This window comes from Pteronotus mesoamericanus, unplaced genomic scaffold (assembly GCF_021234165.1).
Source record: "Pteronotus mesoamericanus isolate MK-2021 breed Mesoamerican mustached bat unplaced genomic scaffold, CSHL_Meso_final contig_116, whole genome shotgun sequence".
Classification (NCBI taxonomy): domain Eukaryota; kingdom Metazoa; phylum Chordata; class Mammalia; order Chiroptera; family Mormoopidae; genus Pteronotus; species Pteronotus mesoamericanus.
In genome coordinates this window covers 10,111,795-10,134,245 of record NW_026555027.1, presented here as the reverse complement: position 1 = coordinate 10,134,245, position 22,451 = coordinate 10,111,795, and the positions used below count along the sequence as shown (strand labels likewise).

The 22,451-nt window shown below is 49.3% G+C and overlaps 1 protein-coding gene and 1 non-coding gene across 5 annotated transcripts in view; both read right to left on the bottom strand.

Moving 5' to 3' along the window:
• ADARB1 (adenosine deaminase RNA specific B1) overlaps window positions 1–22,451 on the bottom strand; it is a 104,170-nt gene that overhangs the window by 26,952 nt on the left and 54,767 nt on the right. For all 4 annotated transcript variants that reach the window (XM_054579134.1, XM_054579126.1, XM_054579142.1 and 1 more), the window contains exons 3-4: window positions 5,732–5,806; window positions 1,213–2,147 (exon numbers count right to left, since the gene is read on the bottom strand). In XM_054579134.1, the coding sequence (XP_054435109.1) occupies window positions 1,213–2,147; window positions 5,732–5,759 (963 nt within the window). In that variant the 5' untranslated portion in view covers window positions 5,760–5,806. The remainder of the gene's footprint in view (window positions 1–1,212; window positions 2,148–5,731; window positions 5,807–22,451) is intronic.
• Window positions 20,001–20,214, bottom strand: LOC129077228 (small nucleolar RNA U3). The gene has a single exon (XR_008529794.1). It is a non-coding gene; the product is annotated as a small nucleolar RNA U3 (small nucleolar RNA).

The following is a 22,451-nucleotide window of genomic DNA, read 5'->3' as shown; positions in this document are numbered from 1 at the left end:
GTAAAACTGTAAATGGACTAACAGGAAGAGGTTAACATTGGAAACAATTATTTGGTTCATGAAAAAATCAGTACATCACTTTGAGCATGTTGTGTTATACTGATGTATTAGGTTGCTTTAAACAAAATAAAATAAATTTCCTTCTTTTAAAACTGAGGACCTTGGTCAGCTCTGAGGACATCTGCACACAGGTTACCTGGACTGGTTCAAAGGCGAAACACAGGCTGACATTCGCGTCCTTCTAAGGGAATGCAGGCCGTTCTGCCTATCAACATTGAGTCCTTCGTTTTTCTGGTCAAAACACTATGTTTTATCTTCAAACTGAATAATATGTTGACAAGAAGGAATACACACACCAGAAGTCTCCCTAAAAGACTGATTTTTACAGTGGGCCAGAGAAATTTGAATCCTAAGAAGCAATACATAAGTAATCAGAGCTGTAGGATTTGGAGGTGACACTGTCCCTTCTCCTCTAGTCTTCCTCCTTCACAGATGCTGATCTGAGCCCCCGTGAACGCTTCCCTCTGTTCACCCTGATATGAGGGGATGTGGGGGCCCAAGGCCAAATGTAAGAGTGGCTGCCCACTCTGGCCAGGCAGGAGGGAGTCTATGTGAATCCCACGTCGGGAATCCCAGGTGCAGGAGACCCAGATGCCTGGTGGGCCCTGGAGCACTTGCCCCCAGCGCCCCTTGTCCCTCTGCCATGTGCTCCCTACCGCCGTGGGCTCAGAGATGCAGCCGCCAGCCAGGCCGGCTGGAGCCCAGAGCCCTGCTGCCCGTGGGTTTCAGCAGCTGACCGGCAGACTCACTCCCCTTGTGCCCCAAATCCCAGTGAGACTGAGGAAAACTCCCTGGGCTGGGGCAGGTTCCGGGGTCCAGCTCCCTCCTCTCCTCAAAGGCTGCAACAGGATGCCCCCCACCTCTGCAGGGGCAGCTACACAGGGAGGGGACCACGGTCTGTCTTTCAAGGCGAGGCCCCGCACGGACAGCACGGACAGCACTACTCTGGGGTCCCCACCCTGTGCTGTGACGGCCCCGGGCTGGCTCCCCTGGGATCACGTGGCCAGCATGATCTAGGAAAGCCTCCCCAGGAGCCACAGGCATTGGCAACGGTGGCAAGGACAGAGTGACAAAAGATGGAAAGTCGATAGTGATAATGGAGCCAAGTTCTGTCTAAAAGCAGGACTGAGCCACGACCCGACGGTTCCTCACCTGGGGTAAGTGTAACTGGAGGCCCTCGCTGAGGATAGGCTGGCGAGACGGCGTTTGATCCAAGTGCAAATTAAAAATGGTGGCCAGGGCAGACTGCGCGGCCCGGGCCTTGGCAAGCTTTTTGTTCCTTCCCGAGCCTTCGAAGAACTGGCCATCCACGACCACCGACATGACGAAGTTCTTGGCGTGGCTCTCCCCGCTCTCCGAGAGGAAGTCGTACTTCAGGCCCGGACGCAGCTCGTTCAAGATCATCACGGGGTTCTTCCCGCTGGGCAGAGGGAACGGTGGGGGGACTGGGAGCGGGGGCTGGACGAGGCTGGCAGGCACTGGGGATGCGGACAAGCTGAGGTCCCCGCTGGAGCTGAAGGAGTCGTCACCATTGGAGCCCATGTAAAATGGCACTTCCGACCTGTCCGGCGTCTCAAAGCCATTAAAGAGCGTGTCAGGGAAGTCGGCCTGGTCAGACGTGAAGTCCGTGTTGGCGGACAGGCCCCTCCCCATGGCCAGGTGGGCCTCGGACGCGTTGGGGAACTGGACAAACGACCGCAAAGCCTTCTCGGCTGCGTGCAGCTTGGCCTTCTTCTTCGTGGGCCCAGAGCCCTCAAACGCCTGCCCGTTCACCTCGACAGACATGACGAAGAGCGGTGCGTGCACGGGCCCCGTCTGGGACAGCAGCGTGTACTGCAGGCCGGGCTTGATCTCGTTCAGCTGCATCAGCGCGTTCTTGGGCAGGGCTGGCCCCGGCGCCCTCCTCCTCTTCTTCAGGCGGAACTTGGCGTGCCCGTTGCTGCCCTCGTCCAGGGGCCGCTTCCTGCTGACGACGCTGCCGCCCCCGTTGGGGAGCAGGCAGCCGTCGGCCAGCCCCGGAGCGCCGCCGTCCCCGGGGGGCCCGTGGTCGGCACTGCAGCTGTCCTTAGCCTCTGTGCTGCTCGAACCTGCGGTGCCCAGAAAGAGCAACTTACAACGCCTTCGTTGCAGGATCTTGTAAATGCAAAATTTATAGATTCCTTTATCTCTCTTTGTAACTGGGTAAGTGATGTGTGTCCTACCTTACTCCCTGCTGCCCCTCCAGGAGGGACGGCTCATCTACCACCCACTCAGGGCCTCAGCTGACCTGGGCCATCGGACGTTTTGCTGACTAACAGCTCCTGCCATTTCTATTTAGTATCACCAACTACTTTTGCATTAAGAGGTGAATTTTTAAATCATTTTTATGAGAATATTCTGAAGCATCAAAGTGTGGGACAATAAAGTCTCAGGGCAGCACTGACAAGTGCCGTGTGGTTTGGCATTTCCCCCTCGCCAGGGGCGTTTACTCTCATGGTTGGCTCCGACCTGCAGCATCTCCCAGAAGAGGTGACATGTTTAAAAGCAGCACTTACAGGCTGATTCGTTCTCCGGGCTCAAAATATTCGATCAATGTGGGCAGTTATTTGATTCAGTTCATGAATCAATCTTACAAATGTGCTTACGCAATCATGTAAAGTATTCTGACTGTTTAAAAATGATTTTTGAAGGATACAGCTTCATTTCTAGTATTCATTTAAAATTTTTCACTACATGTGGGGATTGATTTACCTCTGAATCCTTAATACATTATACAATAGAAAAAATATATATATATGAGGAAGATATAAAATTGAAGCTGCAGGGAGGCTATAACTTCCTAACTAAAGCTGGAAATTTTGACTTTAAAAAAATGTTTTAAAACAAGTATTTGATGGATTTACAAATAATTTGGTTATTCTACCTTTTAAAGGCAGCTTATATTTATGATTAATAAAGATAATTTTTGGATTCTATAAGTTCATGACCAAATAAATATGATTTTAATTTCAAAATGGGGTATGAAAGCATTTACCCTTCCCTTCATGTCTATCAAGCTTTTTATAAAAGGGAGCAATAAACGACTCCCGTTTCCCTGGCTCGTACCCACAGGCCACCTGGCGCGTGAAGCGCAGGGGTCATGGCTACCAGGCGTCTGGATGTTGATGTCACTGAATTTAAAGACCTGCCACTAGCTTTTGAAAATCCACAATATATCCTGTAAGTAATCAAAGTAGTTCTTACAACATAAACCCATTTATAGGCGCCCAGTACGGTGCCTTGGGTCCCTTTGCACAACGTAATATAAAAGCAGACCCTCATCATGCTGAGAAACTTCATGGGCTCTACCCGTGGGAGGGCTTAATGTGACAGAAAGTCTGTGTCACTGGCTGCCAATGCCACAGCAGAAGTCCTCGCAGTCCCCGGCTGTCAGCATTCAGCTGTGTAAGGAATGACCGTGGTTTAAGCACAGCCCATGGGAGGATGGCCTCCAGCCTGCGGCAGAGATCAGAGACAGCGACACCTTTCCTGCAGACGGTGCTCCCCCGGGGCCTGACACACACACACCACTTGTCCCAGTTGACAAAGCCGATGGAATAGACACTAAATTTTCATTTATAACATCCTCCAGCAAAAGCTCGATAGGTTACTCCTTTCGGTGCTCAAGGGAACAAAAGGTGAAAAAGGCAGAGCAAGACAGGTTAGACGAGCAAACAGCAAGGACGTCACACAGGTGGCCGCGGACACGCTGGCGGTTCTGCCAAATGGAACTAGCCGCACAGACACTCAGATCATCATAAATATATTCTGACATGCATTTAATCAAATATTTATAACCTCCAACAACCAAATGCTTTCCTTTAAGAGATTGAAATAATCAGTATTGGACTGACAATCTTGAGATTATAGGAAAAGTACACTTTTTTATAACAGTTCACATATATTCTAAGTTCTTATTTGCTTCAGAAGCACTGAAATACTACTCAAATTCCATCTTATTAAAAATGCTACTAGGTAAAGAGAAAATATTAAAAGTGGAGGAAGCTACCCCTACTATCACAATTCTTCTTAGTCCCTTTCTCTTTGCATACCATGCTACTTTGTTTCTTTCTCTTCCCATTATCATGCTACTTTGTTTCATGAAGCTAACTGTTAATCACGATAACATTTTTTGTTGCTTTCAAAATGATAGAAAACACAGGACTGGCATCGCTAAATTTCAGCACTTGAACCAGCAGCTTATGTTTCCAGAAAAATTATTCAGGATTCTTTATCTACATTACCACAGGATCAGTCTGGGGATAATTATACAATCAACACTTGGTGACATTTTCACCCAAACCAGATAGCCACTGCCATGGACAAGAGCCCACAGTCCTAAGAGAAAGGAGGCCGGGGCACAGCCGCATGCACACTCTTCGCAGGGAATAGTGCGTGGGCTAAACTGGAGACAGTGAGTGGAGCCGGCCAGTAAATGCGTGGGGAGGCTTCTAAGAGGAGCTAAGGAGCGGGCTGTCACGGGGCCCAGCCAGCTAGAGGCCACGCACAGGTCAGCAGGAGGAAGGGCACAGAGCCATGTGCTTTTCCAACTGCGCCTGGTCAGTTGCTCGTGCTGGCGCCCATCCCACGGGGACAGACTTCAGCCAGAGACAGTGTCTCCTGTGCAGTCCACACAATGCAGGCCCAGCCCGCCCCATGCCATCCACCACCAAACTCACGGAGCAGCCTGCGCGGGAGGCAGGCCGTTCTGCCGCGTGAACTTCTGGGTTGTCTGTGTGATCACACCCACTCCGAGGCCTTAGCTGGTCAGTTTGGGTGAAGTCACAGATAAATGGACTGAACTGTGCTATGGTCATGGATGACTACTCTTAACAAAATGTCACTCATCATTTAGACCTGCACGTTCTTTCTCAGCAGCAACTAAACACAACAAGTAAGAATGTACATATATACATGTACTAGAAAAAGGATGGCTTTGGAGCAATTTCCCTACTACAAGCTCCCAACTTCTGTGGGAACATGTAAGCCTTATTTAAATGCTCTGCTCCCCGGGATTAAAGATAAAATGGAAGAAAAGTGTGTTTACTGGACTTTTCGTAGAGAGCAGTGGAGAGAGGGGATGCTGGCACAGCGCGGCGTCTCTCCGTCCCCTGGGGAGGACAGTGTGGGAAGGAGAAGGGCCCCGAGGTGCTCCAGGCCACACCTTGAAAGTCTGGAAACTTATAGTCAGCAGATTCACGTGAACCCTTTCCTTCACAATATGGGAGAATCCACTGTATTTGAACAGAAAACGTATATGCTGTTAATTCGAATGGCCAGGTATTTAAATCCACCTCAAAGGTTATCTCAGATTTGCAGAGATGGAAATCTGACCATCACCGTGGTAACCAGGCTGTGACTGAGCACAAAGCGTGCAGCTTCAGGAGATATATGCCCAGAGGCACGCTCTCCTCCCAGACAAGGGCGTCGGGCCAGGATGATGACAGGGGTGACAACCCTACACACGTGGCTGCGGGGGACATGCCCACTGTAAATAGAGAATGTTTCGAAAACTAAAAACATGCCACTGCTTGGAGCCTGTGCCATAGGAAGATCATTCCCCCTACACTGGAGTCATGAAATGAAGTTCCAGAAACACTAAGACTAATGGAAAGCCAGCTACTCGAGACTACACGGCAGGCCTAGGTCTTACTCAGGTTTTCTTCATCTTCTAGATCCATGGCAAGGTACTTTGGAGGGTTTCTTGACTGGCGGAGACTGTTTCTGTCTGAAAGAGAGCAAGAAAACCACCGTGAGTGTGTCCATCCCATGAGCAACACAAGGTAAGTCTCCTCTGCAGAAATAATGCCAACACGGCTAAAAACTAAAAAAGGACACGTGAAACCAGGACAGCTTGGTCTGCCACCCAGGCAGAATGTTCAGGTGCCCCCGACTCGTTGGCGTGGTCCACTGCAGGACCCCTAGGCCTCTTCTGCAGGGAGGGATGGCTGAGCTGGGGTGAGGTCCCAGCAAGGAAGATGAGGGGCCACTCTGGAGAGTGTGGCCTTGTTCCAGGGGTGGGGACTCTGGGAAGCTGCAAACCAGGGAGAAAAGTGACAGTATTTACATCTTTGATCTCTCCTGTATGAGAGACCAAAGATGCACCACATCGCGGCAGATGACCACAGGACCCAAACAGGACTCCAACCTGTCTGCCACTCGATCTTTGCTCTGGCAGCCTTCTGGCTGGGGCAGTAAAACAAAGCTGCAAAGGAAAGAGAAGTGCCCATGGCATTTCACTTCATCACTCCTTTTCCTTCTCGAGTCGCCTCTCACATGGATGAGTCTAAAAGGCACGGAACTGTTAAAATCTGACTGAATTTCTTAGCCATGTATAACATTGTTTTATTGGCAGGAAAAAGCACAGGAAATCCTCAAAGAACAATTATTCCAATTATCTAATTCTTAACAAACTTAGGAAGAGTTTTCTCTTCCTAAACAGTTCGGCTATACTTTGCAAAATCTAATACACAATCTGTAATTAATGGTCCCATCAAATTGTAATTGAGGAAAAAGAAGATCTGCCAGTTTTGTAGCCACATGTTGCTTTGTATACAAATAAAATTGATATTATAAATCACTAAAAGGCAAATTCATTAATTTTAAGAAAATGGTGACTAAAATGTGCTAAAGCATGCATGTATCTTACAAACATCTCTCATACATCAAATGTCTAAAATATATGTAGTTCCTGTGACAACCATTTGTTAATAATGCTGAATCTCACCGTATATCTGGTAAATTTGTTGCTGAAATTTCAGTGAGTGTCTATTTAGAATCCTTTATTCAACAGAGTGTTCCAGATAGTTTTAAAAACATTACAGCTTTATATTCATTAACTACATCTAGATGTGGTTTCTGGAAACCTATTCTGTGCAAAGCACAGTGCGGAACATGACAAGGGCCTGAAATGAATCGGACAGACCCTCCGATGGAGAAGTTCAAGTATAAATACCATCCAGAAAGCTGATTATATCTAGTAATTCTTATTAATCATTTTAGGTGTGGAACCAGTACTTACCTTTCAGCGATACTGAAGTATTTAAAGATGAAATAGCAGCATCGGGATTTATTATTATAAAATAACCCAGGTGGGGAAAAAGCAGGTGGCACAGAATGGAAACCGACGGGCAGGTGGCTTCACCATTTGTATTTGCAATTCTGCATGTGTGTGTGTTTCGCAATTTCCACTACTAAACATTTGTATTTATTTATTTATTTATTTTTAGAGGGGAAGTGGGGGAGAAAGAGAGGGAGAGAAACATTGATAAACGAGAGAACCATCGATGGGTTGCCTCTCATACATGCCCGGTCCGGGGACTGAACCCGCAACCCAGGCACATGCCTTGATTAGCAGGATGATGCCCGACCTGCTGAGCCACACTTGTCAGGGCCCGTTACGTGGAGCTTTAATAAGGAGGGATGTTCTTGAGGTCTGGAGTGGGAGACAAGGTGTGGCAGGGGCGCAAGACCACCGCTCGCCTGGCCAGAGGCAGGTGCCCCGAGGGCCTCCGGGCTGCCGGGCAGGTAGGAAGGTGGGCACGTGGTGGTGCCACTGAGCCTGGAGGGCAGGAGGGCAGCTGGACACACCATGAAGGCCAGAGGCAGGCGGAAATCGTGGAGGCTGTGTGAGAAAGCTGATCACCAGCGCTTCGAGGAAACCCAGACCATCAATTCTGGAAACAACACACAACCATCCACACCATTCTGCTCTGATGCGCTGACCTCCGGTTCTGAAACAGGCAGCAGGGACTTGCGCGGTGGGAGGGTGGGGTGGACGTCCTTCTCCCTTTCCTCCCCTCAGCGCCACTGAAAACCCTGTTGCCACATGGAAAGGTGGAGAAAGGAGGGTGGGCCTGTCGCGACCCGAGGGACGACACCGCATGCGTCCCCTGGACTTCATCCAGACCTGGACCTGAAGAAGCCAGCAGCTTGGAAACACCAATGGGCACATACCAAAACACCCCAACAAATGCTGCTCGCTCTGACAAAGGCCCAGGGGAGGTCCCGCCCACAGGACAGGAAGTGGTAGGACCATCCTATCCCAGCCGGGCCCCACCCTTCCACCCAGCAAGGATGGGAGGGTGGCCTCACTCCCCTTCCCTCCCACCAGCAAGGCAGCATCGGGGAAAACACAGGGGGAGGCTGGACTCCCTCCCCGCCCAGCTGTAATGGGGCAGCGAGGCGCCCGTTCCTGCCCCGCCGGGGTATCAGAGGCGGCCCAGTGGAGTCAGGACTGTCACCTCCCCCACCCAGCAGTGTCCGTGGAGCCAGGGAGGGGCAGCAGAGGCCTGGTGGGGCACCTGAGGGGGCGTCCCCCTTCCCCTAACATAGTAGCGTGGGTGAAAACCATCTAACACAGAGGTGTAAGTAAGGTGTCAAGTCTTGTAACATAGTATGTCCAGGTTTCAATCAAAAATCGCACCAGCAGCCAGGAAGATCTCAGACTGAATGAAAAAAGGCAACCAAGGGACGCCAACCCAGAGACGCCAGGACTGCCCGAGTGGGGCTGTAAGGCAGCCACCGCGAAGGAGGGGCACTCCGCCCACCTGACCTCCACACTCACTAGGGAGGTTGTCGTCAAGACAGCACGGTATCGTGAGGGACACACAAACGGAGCACGTGGAACAGACAGCACCCAGAGACAGGCCCGCATGTGCCCTGCTGGTCGCAGTTCTGAGGAGCAGGGGTGGCCGGTCCACAGACGGTGCTGTAGCCGCCTGGCAGCTGAGTCTCACGCCGACGCAGGCCCGCACTTGAGGTGGACCAGGGGCACGAGTGGGACACACACACATGCTGTAAACCTTGCAGGGGGATCACAGGACAAAGCCCTGGGGACCTGGGGCCCGGCAGAGCTCACTTAGGCAGAGTGGACACCCGAAGCACAACCCGTAGTACAAACTGGCTGTTTTGATATATTGGCCATGGTCAAAAGGAAGCATTCGTGCCTGCTAAAGACCCTGTTAAGGAGATGAAAAGACAAGCTACAGACTTGTCAGAGGGAAAATATCTGAAAACCATACATTTAACAAATGGAACACACAAATTCCCAAAACTCAACAATAAAACAAAGAATCCACTTAGAAAATGGGCAAAAGACAGGAGGAGACAGTTCACTGAAGAGGATATTCAGATGGAAGAAAAAAGCATGAAAAATGTTCAATATCGTTAGCCAGCAGGGAAATACAACCCAAATCCGCGGGAGATGCCACTGTGCACCGTGAGAGCGGCCAGGATGAAAACTGAGGCAGCCCCAGACGCTGGCCAGGACGCAGGAACCTGGGTCTCCCCCACTGCTGGTGGTGGGGTAAACGGTGTGGCCTCTCCGGAAACAGTTTGGGAGCTTCTTAAAAACCAAATGCGGGCATTTATCCCAGAGAAATGAAGACTTAAGTTCACTTAAAATACATACACAAATGTTTACAGCAACTTCACTCATAATAGCCCCAAACTGGACACACCCCAGGCGCCCTTCAACAGGCGAGCGGTCGAACATGCTGTCACGCATCCACATCAGGGAATGCTACGTGGAAGCTGAAGGACTGAACTCCTGATATGCACAGCCACTTGGACGACTCTCCGGAGAATTAGGCTGAGGGAAAAAAGCCAGTCCCAGAGGTTACATACCGCATGGTCCTTTCACATAACATTCCTGAAATGAGATAACTAGAACTGGAGAACAGACCGGTGGCTGCCAGGTGTCAGGAGCGTAACAGTATGGCTATACATGCACATGGGAGCGATCCAGGTGGCAATGGAATGTTCTGGACACTGACTGGATCCGGGTCAGCATCCTGACCGTGCCAGTGCACTGGGTAAAGTAAACATGGTTCTCTTTGTATTATTTCTTATGGCTACATGTGAATCGATATGATCCCCAAATAAAAAGTTTAATTAGAAGTGGGCAGAAGGCACAACTATGCTACGGCTCATCAGCGAGGGCTGTGCCGGGCAGGCTGACTTGCCTGGAGGTCAGGGGCAAAGAAGAACACGCCGCCAATGACAAGGACAGTGAGTCCGAGCCACGGGCAGGGCCTGGCCCTAACTGCGCTCACCTACTCGCAGAGCGCCTTGTTTTCCTGCTCTTACATATTAAAATTCTTAAAAAGGACACAGAAATGTCTCACAGTGGAAAATGATCAGCTGTGCACAGCGGCGGGTGGGCTGTGCGCACTGAGAATGGAGGCCTTAGAGTTCTCGCTAAGCAGGAGCCAACATCTGCACTTCCTGCAAATGCCAACTCTTGTACCAAAGGTTATAAAACAAAGCAAAACAGCAAGCGCAAGCACTTTAGAGCATTTCATACACCACTTTCATTCTGAAAGCACCTCTTACGGCCTGAACTATAAACACATAGGAATTAAAACCCCATCAAAAATCCCACCTGGAACAAAATTCCAGGAACGACCAATTAAAGGAAAGCTTTATTTGGTAGCAATATTCAAACGATTTCTTCACTTCTCAGGATGCTGCTAAAGTGGGAAGAAGTAAGCTAAACTTGGGCGGCAGCCAGGTGTGAAAAAAACTGTTAAACTTGGCATCAAAAGACCTGGGATTGATGTTTAACTCAACTCCAGTTACAATTCCAACTTTTCTTTTTTTTAATGGGACTAAACAAGCTGATTCTAAGGTTTATGTGGAAGAACAGATCAGGTTTGAATATTCGGGGAAAATGCCGGATTAAAGGGGCAACGAGGTGGGACCAGCGCTCCGGACCAGAGCCAACAGGGCCCTGACCCCCGAAACAGCACAAGGACGCGTGGCCCGAGGATGCAAAGGCCCAGCCTGGACCAGAGCACGTCCAGAGGCGCACTGTTCGGTTGACGGCAGCAGCCCAGGCCGGTGATACTGGAGGCACTCGCAATGAACCGGACTGGGTACGTGGGACCACACGGAAGACAAGGCTGGTCACAGGGTCACTCAGCACGTCCCTTCAGTTCTCCATGGCTCACTTTCCAAGTAACAGGATTCACTGGCAATGCTTTTTTTCCTTTAAGTAGGTGGTGGGTAAATGTCATCTGTTGTATTATTTTTTATACCTTTGCAGGTGCTTACGTTGTAAAGCAAAGTATAAGATTTATACAAACATCACGTTCCCCTGACTTATGACAGCATCCCCTAGGTCTAGGGAAGAGGGGCTGCACCCAGTCCCGCCCCTGCTCTCCCCTCCCCTTCCCTCAGGGAAAACAGAGATTCTGGAACACAACACAAAGAGCAGGACTTATTTATGTTACAGATGCACCAGAACTTGAACATTCTCTATTTTGCTGGTGAAAAGTACTATCTTTAGGAATTCACTAAAAATTTATAGCTTAAAAAATGTTTGAGACAGTTACCTTGATTAAAATTACTAGTAATTATTACTGGATTTAATCCATTTTAGTCTCAAAAAATGGTACTGAGAAATGTTTTACATATTCTTATGATTGTTATAGGTTTTCATTTTAAGAGCCAACACTGCAAATTTTTAAAAAGAAAAGTGCTAAATGGAGACCATTCCTGTTGATTCTTTAGTGTAAATCAAGTGACATGCTAAAGGCTAGATTAACCCTGTAGCTGTAGCAAAAAATTGAGTGATGATGTGATTATTTATTTAGCAAAGGCAACTGAAGTATAAAATCCTTACATTATTTGAAGGAAAATAATCAAATTCAGTATTATCTAAACAAAATATCACTAAAATGTTCACACCTGTCAATTTATTATATTTTACAATGAAGTAATTTCTTTTTGAGGAAACCATCTAAGTAATGGATGTTCAGTTCATTTATCCATAAGAGATTTTGTGCACATGGAACAAACTAGAGCAGACTATGCATAGCAAATAAGGTTCACACATTATGTTAACCAAACATGTTTCTTCTAGTAAAATGCAACATAGGATAATTAAAATAAGCATAGCTATCAACAAGAAACTCTTGGAACTAATAAGCAATTATAGCAATATTGCAGAACACAAGATTAATATAAAAAAGTCAATTGCTTTCCTACATGAGAGCAATGAACAAGTGGAATTTGAAAGAAAAACACAAGACTGCTTATCTTAGCACCCTGAAAATTAAATACTTAGATATAAATCAAACAAAATATATACAAGACCTACATGAGGAAAACTACAAAACACTGATGGAAGAAATCAAAGAAGAACTAAATAAATGTAGAGATAGACCATGTTCATGGATAGGAAGACTCAACATTGTCAAGACATCAGTTCTTCCCAACTGGATCTATAGATTCAGTGCAGCCTCAATCAAAATCCCAGCTGGTTATTCTGCGGCTGTCAATAAGTGGATTCTAAAGGACATATGGGGAGGCAAAGACCCAGACTAGCCAATGCTGTATTTGTGACAGTTACCTGCTGAGTGCAATTCTGACTGAGAAATGTCTCCCCAGAGGCTATGGCTGCCCCCCTTTTATGTGGGTTATGGAGGCCTTGCTGGGACTCTGCCTGTCCCTGCAGCCCACAGGACGGCTGGTGTCAGGACGGGAGACAGGGGCCGGGGAACAGTCCTGCGTGAGCCGGCTTCAGCTTCTAGCTATGTGGCCCTGGGCACAGTGCCCAAGGGTGCTGAGCCATGCTTTCATCAGCAACACAGGTCTCAGAGGTCGGTGGGTCTGCCGGGCTGCAGGGGGTGGGGGGATTGTGGGAGGTGGGTTAGCACCTGCACACAGCAAGCGCTCCTGAGCATCAGCTGTCCTCATGACCACCGCACAGAGCAGGGCCAGCACGGACAGAGCCACATGCTTCTTGATGTCCCTAGTCATGTGTGGCTGTTCTTGATAAATCAGAAACTCCAGGCTCATTTGACAGGACAAAAAAACTGATACTGGTTGAAATACTATAGGGTGTGGCCACAGGCAACAAATGCAGGCTAACTCATTCTGCCCAGTCGTTTGCAGCTAAAGTCCCACAGCAGATATCAGAAACTTTGGTATTTATACTATTAGGAGAATTAAAATAATTCTTAAAGAAATACATTTTCAAAGTTATGTTTCAACTTGTGCTCTAGCCATTACCCTTTCAGGTGTACATGGCTGGTGGGCTCTGCACTTAACAACACAATGATCACAAGGAAGATGGGATACTGAACCAGAATTCCGTCTGTGGAAATAAATATGACAGGAAGGAAGACCCAACTGAGCATGCACTCTCCAGGCCAAACATCTATGGAACCAAATGATTAGGTGACAAACAAAAGTCTTCTTACTTATGATAAAAGCCCATAATACTATGAGTTCGTCACATCCAGGAATATATTGAATAAATGAGGTTCTAGACACATAAAATCTAGAATCTTCTGCATATATTTAATTAACTACACTGAGCATTGAGATAACTAAACAGAACTGAGCTACTTGGAATGTTCATAAAGCATGATCAGCACAACACACACACACACACACACACACACACACACACACACACACACGGCGGCTGTAAGGCATGGAGCCAGGGTCTGGATGTGCCCGTAAGTGGCACAAATTTGGATAAAACATGAATAGACTGATACAGCAACAGGGAGAGTGAAAACACAAAAAGCAACTTCTTTCGGTTAAAACAATCAACAAAATTGGACTTTGTGCCCAAGCTCCCTCCTTCACGCCTGCCCCCTCGCTCTGCTCCTGTGAACCCATGGAAACGACACAGGTCTCAAAGAGGAGGAGAGCCCCCTACCCAGGATGATGTGTTCAGTCAGCTCTGACCCAGTCCACTGCATAAAGGACCATGTGTCCCCCTGAACGTCTCGGGCTCTGGATGCCCCCTTGCCAGAAAGCAGCACCTTCCAGACAAGCCCGGCCCCCCACACCCGGTGACCTCCTTGTGCCCAGTCTATCTGAATATAAGCCATGTTTCTTTAGTCGACCTTTCAACAGCCAACTATAGTCAGCAACAGAAAGATTAGTATCCAACTTAAAAAATGGTAGACGAATGTGAACAAAATTGCTAAAAAAATAAATACAAATCGGCTTTAATAAGCTTACTTTTTAAAGCTTTGCTGGCTGGTAAGCAAAGAGAAGTGTCAGCTGTCAGACTGACAGCACAGGCACAGGTTTTGAAGCGATGGAAGTTTGTCTCCCACGGAAGGCACTGTGTTTCTCCTGGTGCGGACACTGCTTCCAGGCCTGGCCATGCAGCCTCCTGCGAGCCTCTCACCTTCCTACCGCTGGACAGGTTGGGTGACCGCGGGGCGACTCCAGAACAAAAGACCTGGGCCTGCTATGCCAGAGCACCGGGCTTGCTTCTTGCCCAGTCATGGCCCGTCTTGTCCCATCCTCTCCTCCCTCCCCGTGTGTGTGCACGTGTGGCTGCTCACACCCACAAACCCAAGCGTGTGCACACATTCTCTCTCCTCTTGCTGCACCTCCTGCCCCAGCACAGCAGGCCTGGGCAATACTGACCTTCAGAACTGGATACAGGTTTGCTTATAATTCCAACTGTCGATCTAGAGGGGCTCTGCCTCCCCTGGAACACACTCTCCAGCTGAAGGAGCTCATCCCAGGGAGCAAGGTCCTCATTTGTGCTGAGAGGCCCGAATGCAATGAAACTCACCCAAAACCTGGGCCTTCTGTCCATAACCTGTTGTACTTGTTGCATACTTGTTGGATGGATGGATGGATGGATGGATGAATGCTGGATGGTTGGATGGGTGAAAGGGCGCATGGAAGTCGGGGGTGGATGAACAAATGGGTGGGGAGGTGATGGATGGACGGATGGAGGGAGGGCTAGGGAGATGCAGGACATCCCCTCCCGCACCTCTGGCATGGAGCCATGCTCTGCACCTCCCAAAGAGGCATTCCCTCCGCCAGGTGCAACAGGGAGAGGGCTGGCATGACAGCCGCCTGCTCCCTCCGGCGCTGCCCGCCCCGCCCCACGGCCAGCGGCATCTTCTCGCTCCCTGAAGAACCAACCACACGCCATCCTCCAGCGGTTCTCAGAGGTGGCACACCTCTGTGGGTCTCCACTGCCACAAAGGGTCCCCCCAGCACATTCACTTCCCCACCCTGGAAACTAGGGGATCCCAGCCTCAGACCTCAGCCCCGTTCAGAGTCGGTGCCCACACACAAAGGCGGTCTCCACAAGGCGTGCAGAATGACTGGGCACAGATAAGGGTGTTACCACACTTGGGACAAAGCACTCAGTGAGAAAGCCCTTCCTGTGAAAATGCAGGGCCTTAGTCATACAACAGTGGCTGGGGTTGGGGGTGCCTTTGCATTTTATCTGCCCACCCCCTTCCTCCGTGCCTTTAGCCACGGCAGTGCCATGGCGGAGAGGTGGGCAGCAGCTACTGGCACAGCTGGACCAGGAAGGCGGGTGTGCGGTGTCCAGTCAGCCCCGGGAGTGTGACCTGGCCCACCTCCAGGCCTGCCTCAGGCCTTGGGCCGGCAGTCTCCGCCTGGGCAGCACCATCGGCTTGGCCATCGGACGGCCTGGCCAACACGTAACCGGGACGTTATTCTCTCTCACCCGTAATTTTCTGATGACTCGGCTGATCTGCCTGAGCCTTAAGCACAATCAGTGGCCAAGGGCCCACCCGTGGAAGGGAGTGACTGCCTGGATCACGCAGGAGTGATGGAAATCACTGACAGGGAGCGGCTACTTAAGCTCACGGCAACCTGCGGCTACGTGGCCCTCGGCAAGTAAAGAACTCAGAAGGCTCCCACCACCCCAGCCATAGAAAAGCTCAAAACACATGATTTGGAGCACCTTAAAGTTATGCAATTAGAAGGCTGCATTTCACATCTTGTAAAACTTTGCCAAGCTGGTATAAACAGGATGGCCAGTCTTAATAAAAACTAATTTTTGTCCATTTTAAAGGCATTTTTATTGAGCTCATATCATAGATAAGAACAGGTACTAGCATACAACGTGCTGTTCAGTAACAGTCACCCTGACCTTAAACACACACAGGACTGTCCAGTGAGCATGACATTTAATACATGGGCTTAACTGCTACATCTTGTAACACCTTCAATTTATCAAGATGTTATAAAAATGCAACATATTTGAGAAAGGTTTACTTACGGAAGCAGTGATTTTCAACCTTTTTCATCTCATGGCACACATAAACTAATTGCTGACATTCTGCAGCACACCACAAAGCATACTTCTTGCCTATCTGACAAAATATAGGTATAACTTAGATTCATTCACGCTGGATGGCTATCGTTGTGTTGGCTCTTGTCATTTTTTTTTTGCTTGATAATCTAAGGGAAAAGAGGCCAGTGGCCCTGACTAAATAGTCAGGTATTGCATGTTTTAAAAATGCTTGTGGCTCACCGGTTGAAAGTCGCTGTTCTGGAATGCATGGCAATGTTCTGAGTCTGTACACAGTGGGACCGACACGAACCATGTGATTTACAGTAAGTTCCAAAAGGATGATGACAGAATTTTCCTTGTACTTCTCAATATTTTCTCTAACTTAAATGTTCAGTGGTGAGCGGCCAAGTTCAAAGCAAACAAACAAACAAAAAAACCAGTGGCCATTCTAAATTTAGGATATTTGATCAAAATTTCTTGCCATTTTGCTTTTGCCTTGGTCTTGCTCCTCTGCTGCTTGTCCTAATGACATCTGGCTTTCTAACGCTTAACTGTGGAAACAAAACACATCCACGCTGTAACCTGAGCTGAGGGTTGAGAGAACCGTAGGTCGCACAGGAGGCTCTCGGGGAGCTAGGCCCCAAACACCCAGGCCCCTCTGGACAGCGCCCTTTGTCCTGGACCCACAGTGAGCAGGTGCCCCCAAAGGTCTACAGGTTATGATGCTGTCACCATTCCCAGTCACAGGTCCCACCTGGCACAATCCTCTTTGTTGTATTGAGCAAGATGCTGTTTTCCTAGGATTGCTGGCTCTGAAACGGATTTCTTTTTAGGAAGCCCCACTAAAAGCTGCGGCTCGTTTTATTTCCTGAGGGATGACAGTCTCCTGCCACGGAACATCCCAAGGATGCTGTCGTGGTGGACGGCTGTCTAGTCCTATCAGCTGGAGGGTAAGGCGACGCCCCAGGAAACGAGGCTCGCTCCCTGCACCCCCCCCTGCCCCCTCAGTCAGGCATCTCTGCCCGAGACAGTATCCGCGAGTTCATGCACTTCGTACGAAGACAGCACCCTCAAAACGCCTTTTAAAGCAACAATTCACCTCCCAAAACCAATAGTTTGTAATTTTCATAGTCATGGACAACTTTTGAGTCTAGTGTTAAGAAAAATAATAGATTTTGATGTCTCAAAATACCAAGTTGAATTAAAGTCTGAAATTACCTAAAGTGTTGAGTGTAAAGAATTTGCTGTCCATGTTTTTTAAAGGAAAATATTTTAACAATAGTTGCCACAGTCTTATTTTCTTCTGCAGGAGAAGTATTTTTAATGTTAGAGAAGTCACTAATGCACAGTGGGAGCCAAGGGTGAACCATTATAAAGCAAAGCTACAAACTTTTATGGTTTTACCACTATCTCTAAAACATACTTTAAACATTGAAGCTAAAAATGATTTCTATACATGTTTATAGACATGTTTTTAAATCTGCCTTTTCAAGCCAGCCCCTGTCTAAAATTCTACAAAATGCCAACAGAGGAGAGCCCTTTACAAGGAAAATATACAGTTAACTGGCGGCTACATTAATTCACAAAGCTGCAATCCCACAAAAATGGTCCTACACAGCATTTAAAGTCCAACACTTTACATTTTAGAATAAAAGTGAATGCATCACCTCTCCTCTCACAGCGTTTCCTGCGCCTCCTCTTACACCGGCGTCCCGTGGTGCTGAAGGGGGCCCCCATGGAGGAAGTCCCAGGGCCGAGCGAGGCCATGCAGCCGAGCCACGGCCAGCAGCCAGCCCCGGCTCATCCCGCGCCCCTCTCCCTGCGAACGCCTCAGCCGTGCTGCTGAGGCGACAGCGGCCAGCCCTCTGCCAGCACGTGGGGCCGCTCCTCCTCAGCCGGGGCTCATTCATCAGACCGCAGACTCGGGGCTCTCTCGCCAGCACCACAGTGCCGCCCAGAGTGACATGTGACAGTTAACCCTTCAGGGCTATCACGGACACAACACTGTGAGCAGGGAGGAAAGATGTGCCAGGGATGCTTTCCAGGGAAATGGGGGTCCCCCAAGTCCTGTTAAGTGAAACATTTCTGTCATCCTTATAAGAGACAGTGCCTGAAATAAGGGCACAAAAGTGTAAGAGGGCACACTTCACAAAACAGCCTGTGCAGTTGCAGCTGCCACACCCCCGCACAGAGCCAGCCAGAGTCCAGAGGCACCACTGACCACGGGGCACTGAGGCGGACTCACACAGGCCTGTGCCCACTGGCCCGCCTGCCCCTGGATCACTCTCCCACCTCTGTTCCCAGGTGCCGGTCCCGTTGCTGGCCCTTCGCCACAGTGCCGGACACGGCCCCCACCCCAAACCAAGCTCCTGACGAGGAAGCAGACCCGACCCCCTCACCCTGGCTACCCGGCCTGGGGGGTGGCAGCATAGCTGGTGCGACTAGCCCGGCAGCGGGGCCCACATGCCATGTGCACACACGCACACGTGCACTCATGAAGGTGTGCACATGCACACACCTCACAGCACATGGTGCCTATAGCTTTGGCTCCTCACATCCTCTGGTCCAGGCAGATGCTCTCCCTGTGGATCAGGGGCCAGGTCAGTATTGTAGACTTTGTAGCCATATGTCCCAACGGCTGTCCTGTCGCTTACAAATTCAACGAGGCTAGCGTGGCCTTGGGTTGAGAGGGGAGACAAGCTTCTGGCAAAGGCCGCCATTGTGTCCAGATGGATTCCTTCAGCAAGCAAAAAACACCTTTTTTCTTACAGCATCTAAGCTTGTGACCTAGGCTCAGGGGCAACAGTGACGCCCCACAGTGCTGGGACAGGCCTGTGCCGCGAGCCCCGCAGACCACCCCATGAAGCCCCCAGGGGCTCGGCCCTTGTGGGACCGAGCCTATGGCCACCCTCAGGGAGGAGGAGGAGGAGAAGGTGGGGCCGAGCGGAGCCCGGAACCAGGCTCCTATGAGACCCCGGGGGGACCCGGGAGCAGAACAAAGAAACAGAGGCCTACAGAGGTGGGGAGAGGGGCCGGTGTGTAGCCCTGGGGCGTCAGGTCCTGCTGGTACCTGCACGGCCAGTGCCACGGCGGGTGGAGCTCCCTCAGCCCCGCGGCCATGGGCTGGATGCCTTCTCCTGCTGCTGCTGCTGTGCTTTTACTGCGCCCCCAAAGGCTTGGCCTGAGGTGTCCATGATGCCCCATTTTGGTAAAAGCAGCACCTGAACAACACCAAATAACGCCTTCTCTCTGCAGTCTGACATGCTACACTTTGCCATAGGTCTCTAACACAGGATTTCAAAGGCAACCACAGGAGTCAGAATCAAAAGACCACGAAGGAGACTATCGAAAAGGAAAACATAAACATTCTCACTTATTTCAAGTAAGATACAAGAAAACCTGTTTTAGAATGCAGTCACTTACTGCATTTAAAAACTGTGTTTGGGGATTTCCGTGGGTTTCTTTATTACATATTCCCTTGTCATGCACCAAAGCAAGTTATATGCTTAACCATGAACATGGCCACGCACTGTGCCTAACCAGGCTGAAGTCAAAGGGTGAGCCGGGAGCTCAGTTCTGCAGCGGGGAGCTAGCTCACTGGGAAGAGCCTGCGACATCAGGGTCTCCAGCCTCTGAGACGATGAGACTGGAGCATGCAGCTGCCAAGACTGGTCCCAGGGGTCTCCTCACAGGGACCGAACCAAGGAAGAAACAATTTGAGGAATGGATGCAGAACTTCCAGAGCATTCTTCTCCAGGCGAAAGAGTTTAATACCTCCAGAGTCCTGTGCAGTTCAGAGCAAAACAAACATGGATTTAAAAAAAATAGGGTAGATGCTGAAAAGTTGTCTGGATTCCAGATCCGCCCCCCCCCCTTTTTTTTAACCACTCAGACCACATTCCCTTCCTCTTACTCTTCCAGCGGAAGAGAAGAATGATTGTCAATGGTTATTGGCAATTACAAAAGCAACACCAAAAGCCAGCCTCACGCTCAGGAGAGAATGCTGCACCTCTTCCTCACAGTTTTGCATGCTCCACACGTTCAACGAAACTTCTCTAGTAACGAACTATAGAAATGATCCCTGAAAGTATAGTCTTGGATTCTACATTCTTTATGATGAAATTATTCTGGGGAAAATAATGCTTAAATAAGTCAGAGAAAAATAAGGAACATTCCCAGCTGCTGGAGACACTCACATTTAAGAAAAAAAAATAAACCTCCATGATCTCTCTGCATGAGAACTTCATTTGGGTTTGGCTCCACCAGGAAGCTGAGCGCAGTTTCTCGTTTACCCTCCACTTGGGAAGAGGTGGCCAAGAGGCCAGGCCACTCTTGGGAGCTGGCTGTGCTCTCTGCACCCCCGGCCCCACAGGGATGGTCCTCGGCGAGGCCACCACCAGCTGAGACCACGTTGCCATGGGTGACATCACAGCTTTCCTGTCCACTTCTTTGAAATGAGAAGATTATAATTTCTCCACCTCCTTCATAACCCTGAACTAAAAGGTACGAAACAGTTGACATCAAGACATATCACAATTTATAACCAGTGTATTCGTAAAAAGAAAACTTGGCAAAGCACACGTAAACCTGATGGCCAGGGAGTGGTGACAATGGCTGCCTGGCCCGACTCAAGGGCCCGCCCGCCCCGGCACGGGCAGAGAGTCGGCCACACCAGCACCCGGGCAGAGAGTCGGCCACACCAGCACCCGTGCAGGCCCGACACGACCAACACCCGCTGACCCTGCGCAGCTTCTCAGGAACCCATCAAAGAAGATGCTGCTTGCAGTGAAGTTAACACTTCGCAAGAGAGGTGCTGTCAGTAAAAATTAACCTGGGGGGTTACAGCTGATGTTGCAAAAGATGTAAAGATGATAGGAGGCCCTCTGCTGGGTCATCCTGCCATCTGTGCGTCTGTCCTGGGGTAGGTGCACCATGTCATCGGTGGAGGCAGCTGCTCCAGCTGTGCCTCCTTAGAGTCTGTATTTGCCTATTTGGCATCCAATCCTCACAGGCAGACTATATTAACGATGTTTTCTTTTTCTAGGTGCTCTGCCACCCCGGGGCCTTACAGACCTGGAGAGACCACACTTCCCAGGGCTAACCATTCCTAGGGGCCACAGCGGGCTCAGCCAGGAGGGGCCGCGGGCCCTTCTTATCCAACTCCCATGTGCCACGCCCATGTTTCCCCTGCCCTAAATCAAGCTGGGCCAGGTAGGTACCAGGCACCTAGGGACCACCTTTATAGCTCAAAGACCACCAGGATTATTCAAGCTGCCCAACCCCACGCTTTTACGTGGCCCTGCCTCTCCCGTAGAGGCCCCAGTGAACATCTCCGGTCCAGGCCTTCCCCATCATTCTGTTCTGCTTCCTGACCAAACCCAGTGCTCCTGTGTGTGCAGGGAAATGTAAGTGATCAAGGCTTCTTTCAGTGGCCTTGGCCTCTCCCTGGTGTCACTCAGGCACCTCCATGAGAGCTGCAGCTCCCAGGGTACAAATGAGACCTCAGTACAGTTCTTTAGACTTGTTAGGCTTGATAATGCCAAGTCTACTTAGGTTGCATGTAATCGTCTGTATACAGAGGCGAGCGAGTGTCCTATCACGCTATGCAATCCTACTTGACATTTGCTCTACCCTAATAAGTTAGATAAAAATGCCAGTTACATATACTTTGCTTTCATTTCATAAAGTGATCGTTTCTTTTTCCCTCATCAAATGACACCCCCCCAATGCACAGTAAATCTTCCAAACATAATAAATGCCGTATTTTTTGCTTTCTTGACAATCGGAGTAATTCAGACCCCGCAGCAGGATGAGGCGCGCTTGTGCACCGTGGCCTGGAGACAGCCCTGCCGCAGCATCCGCTCTGACTGCAGACATTTATTTTAGTCATTGCCCAGAAAGTCACCAGAGCTAAAGTAATGTCCTAACTCTGCATCTATCATTTTCCTCTTCCCCCCCTTCCCGAGCCTTGCTTCTACCTCCAGGACTATTTCAGAGGAACGTAAAAATAGAAGCCTGCGTTCGGGAGGGTCGAGAGATTCACAGCAGAGCAGCGATAATTTAACACAGCAGATCTGGTTTCTGTGACCATTAAATTGACAGTTTATAATTGAAAAAAATACTTTAACGCTCTTTTTTCCCACTTTAGAAGTATATCAATTTCCGACTTCAGCTGTCATGTCTTTGCAAGTTAATAACTACTGAATTCTAGGAGAATGTCATAAATAGCCACACGCCATTTAGCATCTGACAATCCTGGTATCTAATTAATTTTATTTTTATCTATGTCCTCAGAGTAAAGTCTCCAAAATTTAATGTTCCTAGAATATTAATT